Raw genomic sequence first — 12,717 nt, forward strand, 5'->3', positions numbered from 1 at the left:
GGAAATTTGCAAGCACAGGGAAACAGGCCGGCTACTGAAATCATATATCTTTTAAAATGAATTTTAAGTCAGTATGTTTACTCTGGAATGGAGTTCGGCAGCTTGCTGTTGCCGGGGTGTCAGGCATGGGTTTGTCCGCTAAGGGGAGCGTTTCCCTGGAGAGGAGGGTGGGTGCGTTCCCGCAGCAACAGGGAAGATGGCAGCTCTCACATCTCTCACCCAGGTAAAGATGCTGCAATTTACGACTCTACACTTCATCTTAAGGCTTAGATAATTCGTAGCATGACACAGTATGTTCGGTTCATGACATTGTAATTTAAACTGACTTGAACTAAACATGAACTAGCTTTGAAATGCGGCTAGAAATAAACCCGTCAGCTGGTCGGTTCAGGCCTATTTCAGTACCGTTATGTAGCGGGCTTATTAGCATCAGCTGGTGCCTGTTAGCCGTGCTGCTATTTACCTACGACAGAAAATTAATAACAACTGACTAATTACATATTTTAAGACATTAAGCATATCGTACACTGTATACACATTTGGATGCATGTTGGCATGCGCACGCTAACTTAACATAGCATCTTAAACTATGATACCGTTCAGTCCTTCAGCTAGCACACCTTAGCTAGCCTATCGCTGATGGCAAGTAAAGTGAGGATGGAGATAAACATGATAGGGAGGCTAGCAGACAGGCTAAACAGGGGTTACAGGAGGCAGGCTAAAGAGGAGGCAGGCTAAACAGGAGGCACAGAAGAGAGGCTAAACATGGGTTACAGGAAGCAGGTTAAACAGGAGGAATGCTAAAGAGTAGGCAGAGTGTACAAGAGGCAGGCTAGGCTAACCTGGGCTAAGCTTTGGCTAATGATGCTGATGTGAGTTGGCTCTCTAGTCTACATGTTCACTGGGGTAAAAGTGTTTCTTTAAAAATGTATTCCGTTAAAATGACTATTTACCTGTAAATCATCTTATCAGTAACCTAACCAAAGTATCACCATATAAAGGAATGTAACCTGTTACTTTTGGATGACCTTACTATTAAATACAAGGCAAATATTGACTAGAGAAAATACATCTCACATATCAAGCAAACACAGTATTTGTCAACTGTAAATTAGTTTGGCTTGTAAATTAGCCTTTTACTGTAGCAAACTTACTGTTGTTTATTGTAGCCAACTTTTAATCTTTTCAGAAGGCAAATATTCTAAGTTGTGGACTACACAATTTAATCATTTACAAATGATAGTTGATTCCTTGCTAATGACAGTATATCCACCTCTGAAAGGCACAGCTTGCACTGATTTGATGTGATGTTGTTTCCGTGTTCATCTTTAAACGCACAATAATGGGATCATTTCCACCCTGTGAACGCTTAGAACTGGTAGATAAGCTATGGTGTAAGCATATGCCTCCTAAAATCTATTGTTGCATTGTAGTCTTTATAGTGGTATTCATTTTTTTCTTTTAATGTAGTTGATTTAATCTTTCTTCTGTTACTGTAAGATGATACAGTTTCCTGCTTATCTGATCCCCTTAAGTGTTTTCTGTTATTCCTCAAGCCTGCTGTGCTTGTGCAGCAGTCATAACTGGAAACACAGTTCTTTTGGAATATTACGTTTGGTTATTGATTGTGAGCCGCAGTGCTTGGATGATATTTCAGCTGAGTACATACTCAGGAAATTAGCGTTAAACACGGTATTGGATGAGCACTATTCTAGGCACAGCTAGGCATTTGAGTTGGTGAAGTTGACATGGCTTATTGTGGCAAGGTCAGTCTAAGGCTGTAGTAAATATAACTATATAGTGCTGACAGGCTCTCAGAAAATCTAGCTGAAGGAACCTCACTAATAAAGAGATAGAGAAGGGAATTGGGTTGTATATAGTGCTTTAACATGTTTTCTCTCTGCCACAGTTATCTAGTGGGAACCCTGTATATGAGAACTTTTACAGACAGGTAAGATGATGAGAATATTAATTAAATATATATTTATAACAATAAGAATAGTGTATTTGCCTTTATCACAGTTCTTGTGATATTCAGCATTGTAGCCCAGCTTTTTGTGCAATCTGAGCCACTGTCTACCAACATTTTTAACTATTATTTACAGATCAATAGTCGTTTTTAAGACGGATAGGGCTACAGTATCGCAGAAACATAATAATGCCACACTCAGGTGTATCACTATGTTTTACACCATAGGAATACGTAGTTTATGTATGAAAGGCATGAAAAGGCAGATCACATGTTTTGAGTGAGAGTGCATTATGATATGGAAGCATGGCATTTGTTATTACAATTTATAAATTCAATTCACTCAAAATGTTAACGTTTGCTCCTAGGTGGACCCTGGGAATACGGGTAGAGTTGGACCAACAGAAGCTGCCTTGTTCTTAAAGAAGTCTGGACTCCCTGACATTACATTGGGAAAGGTAGGTTGTCGATTAAAGTGTTTCTGGGTACTTTCAATGTAACTTATTATAGAGCCGGAGAGGTATGTGTGTCTAATATACAGCTGTTAGAAGTTGCTTGTGGACCCTAATGGATTTTAACCCTTAAAGATCCACATAAGAAACATTGTTTTCTTTAGAGGAAGATTGCACATCAACAGAACATGCCAAATGAAAGAGATTTACATCATCTGGAAGCATCCCCATGCTCTTTTTGTCCCTTTTTCAAGTCTCAAGTTGTTTCAACAGTTTTTATCTTGATAACATTTGCTACACAGATTTTTAACATTTTTGACCCCCCGAGAATTGGTCAAATATTGTCCAAAAATTCTTCAAAATACCAAATCTAGGGGCTGTGCACATGTAGTGTCTTTTATCGCCTGAAGCACAAGAGGTGCATCAGCCCGCTGCCTGGTGCCTCCTCGTGTCCTGACTTTTCAAGGGCACTAAAGCAGGTTGCGCGGGACATTGCTAAACCATCAGAACTAGCTTGTTGTAGCGTCTAGTCTTCTTCCAGTCATGTTTTTTTTTTAATTGTTAATTTGAATAGAGTCCATGGGACAACAGTGTGTTCCCTAAAACATGTTATTTTTGTCTCTGCTGTAGTCGCTCTGTGTGTATGTGTGTTTTAGCAGCAGCGCTTATAAAAATAGAGGAAGCAATGAACATATCTTAAGCTCTGGGTTACTGTAGCCCTGCACTAATATGATCACCTCTCCTCCATATTTACAGAACTGCTTGTTAATAATCATTTTACCACTTCAAAAAGTTGAACTACCTGGGAGGGCTTCCACAGATTTATGGCATCGCTCCCATGTTTGAGCATTAAAGGTCCCCTATTATACTCTTTTTCGTATTTTATTTATTTGTATTATAAGTCTCAGATGTATACAAAACATGTCTCTGAAGTGTTTGGCTCAGAATACCAAACAGATCATGCATTGTAGGATGCCATATACCCCTCTGTTTCAGCCCTATTTCAAAAGTGCTGTCTCTATCTGTTGCTTTAAATGCTGCTGCTGGCCACGCCCCTCTGAAAGATGATTGGTTTGAAAAAACACTATGGCGCTCTAGGAGGAGATTCAGGTGATAATGTGGACGGGTGTTACCCTGGTTGGTTATTGGCTAATGGTGTCACAACCAGAAAAACATTGTGGCATCACAAAGTGGCCAAAATCTGATCAGCTCATTTTCAGGCAGGTTTTTATAGAGATGGATCAGGACAAAAAGAGAGAGTCTTTTTTCAATGTCTTTACACAGAGGGTACACATATTAATGTATCAAAGACAGGATAAAGTGGATCTTGCATAATAGGTGACCTTTATTGAAACTGCCCCTGAGTTCAAGATGACTCAACAAAAGTGCTTTTGTTTTACTTAATCTATAATCCATAAATATAATAACAGGTTTGATTTCACTGTCTTCACTGCTGCGTGTTTGTGCCTGGTGTTTCAGATTTGGGATTTGGCCGATCCCGATGGCAAAGGATATCTTGACAAACAGGTAGGGAACTGAGGACTTTGCGAAGGACCACATTTGTAGATACAACCCCAAATCCTCTAATGCTGGTTCAACTAAATATATTGCAAAAAACACCAAATTTTACACTTAAAAATGTAAATATTGTTCAATTATTTTTCTATGCTTTATTTATTTCATTCCTCAGTAACAGTTACGATACATCATGCTGCATCAGTGTTTCTTATTGAGTGAGAGAATAACACTGGTAATAGTGTGGGTTTTTTGTCTCAGGGGTTTTACGTCGCTCTGCGTTTGGTGGCCTGCGCTCAGAATGGTCATGAAGTCAGTCTCTCCAGCCTCAACCTCACAATCCCCCCACCCAAGTTTGTGAGTATCACTTCATCACTTAACTGAATTCCATTAATTCTTTGCAATCAAACAACACGTTACGACAGTTATTTTCCGGTGTATTTGCATTGGTTTGTAAATAATAGCAAACCTTTGGACACTTATACAATACTCTAAATTAATTATATGTCTCATGGTATTAAAGCTTGTATAAAATGTGTGTTTAATCCATCCAGCGAGTGATCATGTGACATTTATGTGATGGCCATCTTTGTTTGTCTTATTTCAGAAGGACACCAGCAGTCCGTCTCTAAGCAGCACAGCTCCCGCCTCCAGCGAATTACACTGGGCCGTCAGGGTGTGTTGAAACACACACACACACACACACACACACACACACACACACACACACACACACACACACACACACACACACACACACACACACACACATGGTAGCATAAAGAAGTCCTTAAAGATGTGTAAAATTCTGTTTTCCAAGCGTTTATTTTTGATTGTACTAAGGGCTTTTTAAAGTTTAGAACTATGTTAGGGTTAGTGTAGGGACATTAGATGATCAACATTATTACCCATTATTTATTAGAACAAATTGGATTCCCCTTTTCAAGTCTGAAGAAAACAAATTAAACATGGGCATCTAACAGAAATGAGTTTGCCGATATATTGGTATTAGTTTATCAAAGAGCATTTTCACACTGTAAAATGTCACTTTTTTTATTCTAAAATAAGTCTCAGGGATTGATACTAACATTTGGCTCAAAAGTCTTTTATTGTTCATGCACTAACACTCAGTTTAGTAAACCATAGAGTTAAAGAATAATCTTGAGCTCTTTATTCAAAAGACAAAGTGAGACTTAGTCAGTACAACATTTACAGATGAGGCGTTTAAGGTAACCTGTGTGTGGGGTTTTTTTGTAGCCCGAGGAGAAGAATACATTTGATGGGATTTTTGAGAGTTTGGCTCCAGTCAATGGCCTGCTGTCAGGAGACAAGGTGAAACCCGTCTTAATCAACTCTAAACTACCTCTGGACGTCCTCGGGAAGGTATTGACTCAAGCTTGTCCATTCCATGATCGATGGTTAAAACACTCACCCAGATCTTAAATCTGTTCTCCCAACAAATATGAAGTAGCATGAATGTCATGGTGGCGAGAAAAACTGTTATTTTTTGTCAAAGAACTTGCTTTTCCTCCAACATGGATTCATATTGATTAAATGAAATATGTTAGCAATGAGTTACTCCTTTCATCACGCCAAATGATCTCTCCGTGTTTACTTTCTGCTGCCAGGTTTGGGACCTGAGTGACATTGATAAAGATGGCCACCTGGACAGAGACGAGTTTGCAGTGGTGAGTTTTATCTTTTGCATTGTTACCGTCATAGGATTATTCTCTATAGCCTGACATAACCGTGCCCCCAAAACGGCTCTCTGGATAATTACTATTATTGAGACCAGTAATAAGATCACTGTCAGGATTATTCAATTATTGAGAGACAAATATCTTAAAATGGTCCTGACGAGTCAATCGAATAAAATGTGTGGGAGGAGTTTGTTAAAATACGTCCCCATGCTAGGAATCAGGGTTTTATTTCGGCCCAAAACCTTTTCCCGTGTTTCATCCTCTCTATCTCCCTCAATTAATACTGTCCCTTCAATAAAGGCACTCTATACCCCCAAGAAATGTAAAAAAAACCACGCCAAAACATTCAGAAAAGCTGACTTCCTGTTGGCTTTAGGGTTTACCAAGAAACTACTTTTTTGGTCGACCCACCAAATTTAACACAAGTAGGACAAACACAAATACAGGCGTTGCGTTCTAGGTGGTGCAGTCCTTTTGCCGCCCCAATGTTTACACTATGCACCAGTTTTGTGCCAAATAAAATCATGTTTCTGAAAATGTTTAGGCCCACAGAATACAATTGTTTTACAAATGTGTTTTTATAATTCTTACAATTCCAATATGATAATTCATCCTGTTGTCGGTGCTCTGACCCTAATAAATACTATATTGATTTGTTTACTCAGTTTTAGAATTTGTGTCTGGACTGGTTTTGAGTTTTCTGAGAGCTTTGCATGATGCCAGTCAGAGTGCAGTAACAGTAGGGTCTGCTCTCCCTAGGCCATGCACCTGGTGTACCGGGCCCTGGAGAAAGAGCCTGTCCCTTCCATCCTCCCCTCCTCCCTCATCCCGCCGTCTAAGAGGAAGAAAAGTCTGGGCTCAGTGGCTGGCTCTGCCGCTGGACTACCTGCAAGCCCCCCCCCACCAAAAGACTCGTTACGCTCCACACCCTCTCATGGCAGCATGAACTCACTCAACAGCACCGGCAGCCTGTCGCCCAAACACACACTCAAGTCTGGACAGGTAATACACACAGACACTGTAATCCCTAAATAGAAACTGGAGGAATAGTTAATAATAATAATAATAATATCATCAATTTTATTTATAACGCACGTTTCATTTGAATAAGCAAAACTCAAAGTGCTACAGAGTCAAATGGCAGCAAGTAGTTATTGTTAAGCCCTTTAGTTACTCTGTATTTGAATCCTGATGCATTTTAAATCCTTTATTTGTTTGCTTTGGTTTTAAGTTAGAGCTATCTTAATGCTCTGTTGTGCTCCATCAAAACACTCATTACAAAGCCACAAAATAAATGAAAACCAGACACAATAAAAGAAGTGAAGGGAAACTAAGCAACAGTTCTTTGTTTGATCCTACTTAGCATATTTAAATGGCATTATTCTTTACATCACTGCTTACTTTGTGCTAAATACACACTGGGACACTGTTGACAAAAAGGTATATTAATAAAGATGTATTAGATTGGTCTTTGTGCCAATAGATAATCAGTATGACAGGCTTTCTTTTATAGAAAAAGACACTTGTGGCTCTACAGTATGTAGCACTCTTCAGGACGTTATCACTATCACAGTAAAAACAAAGAGATTGAAAATGTCTGGGAAATAATTTATTCGGAAGAACTTTTCATAAAGTTCTACCCTGCCATATTTGCCATAACCACCTTGATAATGATCTCTGAAGAAAAGCCATACCGACTTGTTCTGAATAGATTTATGTTTAATTGAAAATATATGTAGAAGACTACTATCAATTTGTATGATTCAAGACTAGTTTTGAATCAAAGATAAAGAATTTCCACATGAGAATCTCCTGTATCTCTGTTTCAGCATTCATTGAACTGGGTGGTCCCAGTGTCAGACCGTGGTCGCTATGACGACATCTTTCTGAAGACTGACGCTGACCTGGACGGTTTTGTCAGCGGGCATGAAGTAAAGGACATCTTCATGCACTCTGGACTCTCTCAGAACGTCCTGGCCCACATATGGTAGGGACCCTGAGAGACTGGTTTTGGCTCCACAGTGGGGTCCGTGTGCTCTGGTTATGGAATTATCCGAAATGTAATTCTGTTGAATGTCTGCTCCTCCCTGCAGGGCTCTGGCAGACACGAGGCAGCTAGGCAAACTGACCAGGGAGCAGTTTGCCCTCGCCATGTACCTCATCCAGCAGAAAGTCAGCAAGGGCATCGACCCCCCACAGGCCCTGACTGCCGACATGTTACCCCCCTCAGAGAGAGGGACCCCTGTACCAGTAGGTCACACGTACACACACACATGCACACGCACACACACACACACACGCACACACACAGTATATCTATGTATTTCATAGGGCTCAGGAGGTTAGGCAGGTTGTCCACTTATTTTAGGGTTGGTGGTTCGATTACTGGTTCATATAATTGTGGGAAGCCAAAAAAATGATAAACCTAAAATTCCATTTATTGTGTAGCCCTGTAGACGAGAGCAGCGCTACGTCCCTGCCTGGAGAAATGGCCCGGTGAAAACAAAGTCAGCGCCAAGTGGAAAAAATAGTTTTCTCATGCTTTTTTTTTTTTTCTGTGTCGTGTTTTGCACGTCAAACAACAAAAAAGAACCGACGTTTAAGTTTTCTTAACTTTCAATTAGAAAAAATGTCTATAAAAGGAAATATCTGTGGCTTCAGGCCTCCACAGAGAAGAAGAAAACGAATGGTCAGTCAGTACATCTGTGGGAAACACTTCATCACCGCTGAAGTGTAATGCTCAGGAGGTATGGTCAATCCTCAAAGTCAACAGTTGTAATATTAAAAGTCAAAGTAGTGAATATATGTACTGCATTGAAATATTAGACACACTGATAAGCCAATGAAATCCCAGTTTAGGTGTTAGCCTCCTGCCTGACATCCGTCCACCGGCAGACTGACCAAACATCAAGCCTCTAGTGATTTACATGAAACCATTAATCAATGACGATCATCTGTCTCCCATGACATTATGTAATTGTTACCTGTAGGGTCCACGTAATTCGTCTCCTTGTAGATACAAAAAATGCACGTTATTCTTATTCTTTTTAATGCGATTGGCTAAAACTTCAGTATGTGTATTTACTGCCAGTTAAACGGCCGCAAATGTTTTCACCAAAAAAGGGGGCGCTGCCATGACGTATAGGGGCAGTACCCGGCTCTCAGCTATAAGACAGTATTCATTTTTAGGATTGTAGCAAGCTAGAGGTCTTTATTTCAGACAATCCAAGATTTATAATATAAAGAAGTAAAATGAAGACAGCAAGTTGCTTAATTTCCTCAATTCACCCTCTTTCCATCCAGGGCTCTATAGTAATGTGTATTTCCACTGGTTCCATGCTGTTAATATGATTATTTTACAATTAGCTGTTGCTGATGATACAAGAAGACCATCACTCTAACTTAGTATTGTCTCTATGTCTGCAGAGTATGTCAGGATACATGACCCCAGTGGGATCGGAGATGGCTGCTCTGTCTGAAATGAGAAGGGTGAGTCCTCCTCTCTTCTCTCATATTTGTCTTCTCTTAGCATATTTGGGCATAAAGGTGTACACGTTATGTTTTTAAACTGCACAAATATCCTAATCTGCAAAATACATCAAAAGTTACAAATGTTATCCACAGAAATGGAAACCATAAGTGGGGGTGAATCGAAATATTTACTCCCCACTGTTCTACTGTAAGTCTGTCACTGCTGAAGTGTCTAACTCCCCCTCTTCCTCCTCTCTCAGGCTATAATGTTGAAGTTGTGGGTAGGTAAAATGGACCTGCAGTGTTTGAACCTATAAATGCTTTCAGTGACTGCCTGGCCTTTCAAGCAGATTACTAGAAAGCATGACATACGATGTGACGTCTCACCCTGTCCACCAGCTGCTGATCATGGAAAGATTCTGGATCCTTTAAAATCATTCTAACAGTGGTATTAAATACTTCAATTGATCAAATCAATAGCATCCTGTATGAATCCTTTATTATGTAAACAGTCAATCGACAAAGAAAAAATAAACCTAAACACTAATTGCATAGGAAGTATCAGCCACTGACTGTTTGGCTAGCTAGCTAAGTTAGCTAGGCGATGTTAGCTTGTGGTTTTGAAGGGATGTGAATAAATAGTTCTGGCTGTTTTTAGGTATGAGTGTTTTGTAGCACACAGCATGTGCCACCAAAACTGTCTACTGGAACAGGGTGCTGGGCTGAGAAACATGGCGACTGAGTGGGCGGGTTAAAGCTACAGGACTAGTAAAATCAAAATAGCCCCTGCCCCTATTTACGTTTAATCCTAATTATGTAGATGAGCTAGTTTTCAGAAATCACAAAATGTAAAAGTTGTCTCCGTTCAGCCCACTGATTTTGAAGGCCGTGGCAAAAAGGTTCATTAGGTCCTCAACATAAGTCTATGGAAGAAATGAGCTATTTCCAGGAATATGAATAAATAGAATAAGTACACACTGTCGTATATGCTACAATGACTTTTATTCAGCATCACAGTCTTATAAATGTTTGAACAAATAGATACTGCCAAAGCCTAGTAAATAACAATAATCCTACAGTGTGTTAACGCTACAACCAACAGATTTCGCTTTATATATATATCTATGTTTCTAGCCGCGTTGCCCAAATATAGCTGTACAAAATAAATGTAGTATATATTACTTTTTCCATTTTATAAATGCTATGATAATGTACTGTGGTTTACGTTTCATACAAAACTCGATAAACAAAGCATACAGCTAATGCCCAGCAGGGGCTCGAGCATTTTTTGGGGGTTTGTGTACTTAAGAATTGTCTCCAAACCTTTTGACTAGTGTCGACCAGAAAAGCTGGTGTACAAACATTGGAACCTTCCTGAGATTTTGTTAATGAAAGAGGCCTTAGTTATATTCATACAGTTTGAAACTCCTGAATCTTTCCTCCCCTGGCAGTTTGTCAGTGGTGTTGACACTCCCTACATGTTGACCCAGCCCCCACCTACTGTGCTGCTCCTCTTATCGAGCACTGCATTGTCTCCTGTCCTCTCTTTTCCTCCTTCTCCTTCCTTTGGCCTGGTCTGCCATGGTTCAGTCGGTACCAATTCATAATCCCACTTCTCCAACAAATAAGATTTAATTTGCCAACATGGTCTTTTGTCTTCCTCTCCCTTTCTCTCTCTCTCTTTCTCTCTCGCTCTCTCTCTCTCTCTTTCTCTTTCTCTCTCTGTCTGCCTCTGTGGTGCTGTACAGGACAGCTCCAGTTCAGTGGGTTCCGGCGAGTTCACAGGCATCAAGAGCTGGATGACATCAGCCAGGAAATAGCGCAGTTGCAGAGGTAACAAACTCGATCACTGGCACGGCTCTATAACATGGCAGCACTGACACAACTTTCAAAGGTGCAACCAAAGTGAATTCATCCAAACAGCATCGCAGCATTGGTAACAATTGATCTGTTAGTATAGCTTTTATTTTGCAGCACAATTTGTTTAGTCAAAATGTGCTGCAGTTATAACAACAGCAACAGTTCAATCATTTACAAATGTTTTCATACGAGATAATGGACTCAATGGTGCGGCAGTAGCTCAGTCTGTAGGGATTTCGCTTTGGAACCGGTTCAAGTCCCAGAACAGCAAGTACAGATTGTGAACTGGTACTTTGCCTGTGTTTTTTAAAGTGAGAAATGTATGTTTATTTGATTCTAACATTTCTAACAGGGGTGTTATTAAAGGGGCCCTATTATGCGCATTTACAGGTTCATATTTGTATTTAGTGTCTCTACTGGGACATGTCTCCATGCTTTAATGTTCATAAAGCTCTTTATTTTTCTCATACTGCCTGTGCTGCAGCACCTCTTTTCACCCTCTGTCTGAAACCAGAGCCCAGTCTGCTCTGATTGGTTAGCTGGCCGGCTTGGTTGTGATTAGTCAACCACTTAGAGATAGCATCGGGAGATGTCACGAGGTCACACAAGTTATTTTGGGTGCGTTGGGGAGAAACTCCTCTGGAGGGAACTTTACCCTTTGCAGACCACCAGAGATTTACATGCACAAAAACTTATATAACACACTACAGGAAAGGCAAACCCCACATGCATTTTAGGGCCCCTTTTAATAGCAAGCTGCTTTGATCCAGTTCTATGTCCACATGTTCCTGTAGTAACCTCCCCAACCTGATGCTGCGTACTTGTGTAGAACAGAAAGCTCACACTGCAAAATGTATCCGCCATGCTTTTTCCATCTCATCAGACATGCCCATCCAGTTTCCTTTTTTATTTTCTTTGGTGCAAAGCATAGCATACGTAACTTCCATCATCAGCTGAGAGCGACAGTTTGTCTCCTTTTTGAAGTTGCATTTAATCATGCAAGTGATTATTTGAGATTCAATTATATGTGAGATCTGGAGTCCTTGGATTCTCCACTTTGAAATAGTGGAGTATAGCTTGACTGAATCGTCTGCTGCCTGCATTCTTACTTTTTTAATATATATATTTTTTAACCATCTCTGTGGTCTCAGTGCCCTGCATCACCCTCATCTCATAGAAACTGTTCATCTCTGGTCCTGTTTCTCTGATAAAATGCACACTTGAAAAGGAAACATGCACTATCGAACGTGGACGAGCTTCACTTGGCATCTTGGCTTTGTCTCATCCTATCACTTCCTTCCATCGCTTCATCCAGCCAAACGTCCACTCTTCTTTTGATGTGTGTATTTTATCAAATTTTTGTTTGTTCACTACTTATTCTCCATGCTGCGTCAGCACACTTGCCTTTACCCAGTGGAATACTCTCAGGTAATCAAACCAGCTACTGTACATCTATGGACTGGAATTCTGTCTAATCTACTGTGACACACACATCTGCTGTTCTTTCATATTGGTTATAAATGGCCTTCCAATTCAAATGTGCTTATTTATTATCCTCTTGGTGCCCTGCAGTATGTCAAGATGCAGGATAGGGCTTATCATTTTTCAATTATTGTCAAATCTGCAAATGGATATTATATATATAATATATATAGATATTTTAGGTTTGGGGTCAGTCAAATAAAATGGATATCTTCCAACGTTTTTTTTGTAAATTCTCTACTTGTGTACAGCATAACACAGGTTTATA

General features: G+C 40.0%; 1 protein-coding gene across 1 annotated transcript in view; it reads left to right on the plus strand.

Moving 5' to 3' along the window:
• The first annotated feature begins 184 nt into the window (after positions 1–184).
• LOC134869859 (epidermal growth factor receptor substrate 15-like 1) overlaps positions 185–12,717 on the plus strand; it is a 34,836-nt gene continuing 22,303 nt past the window's right edge. The window contains 13 exon segments of the mRNA XM_063891793.1: positions 185–223; positions 2,338–2,427; positions 3,901–3,948; positions 4,198–4,293; positions 4,544–4,612; positions 5,194–5,319; positions 5,565–5,624; positions 6,396–6,638; positions 7,466–7,623; positions 7,730–7,886; positions 9,063–9,125; positions 10,856–10,892; positions 10,895–10,940. Of these exon segments, the coding sequence (XP_063747863.1) occupies positions 197–223; positions 2,338–2,427; positions 3,901–3,948; positions 4,198–4,293; positions 4,544–4,612; positions 5,194–5,319; positions 5,565–5,624; positions 6,396–6,638; positions 7,466–7,623; positions 7,730–7,886; positions 9,063–9,125; positions 10,856–10,892; positions 10,895–10,940 (1,220 nt within the window). The 5' untranslated portion in view covers positions 185–196.

The sequence above is a fragment of the Eleginops maclovinus genome, chromosome 9, assembly GCF_036324505.1.
Source record: "Eleginops maclovinus isolate JMC-PN-2008 ecotype Puerto Natales chromosome 9, JC_Emac_rtc_rv5, whole genome shotgun sequence".
NCBI classification, from domain to species: domain Eukaryota; kingdom Metazoa; phylum Chordata; class Actinopteri; order Perciformes; family Eleginopidae; genus Eleginops; species Eleginops maclovinus.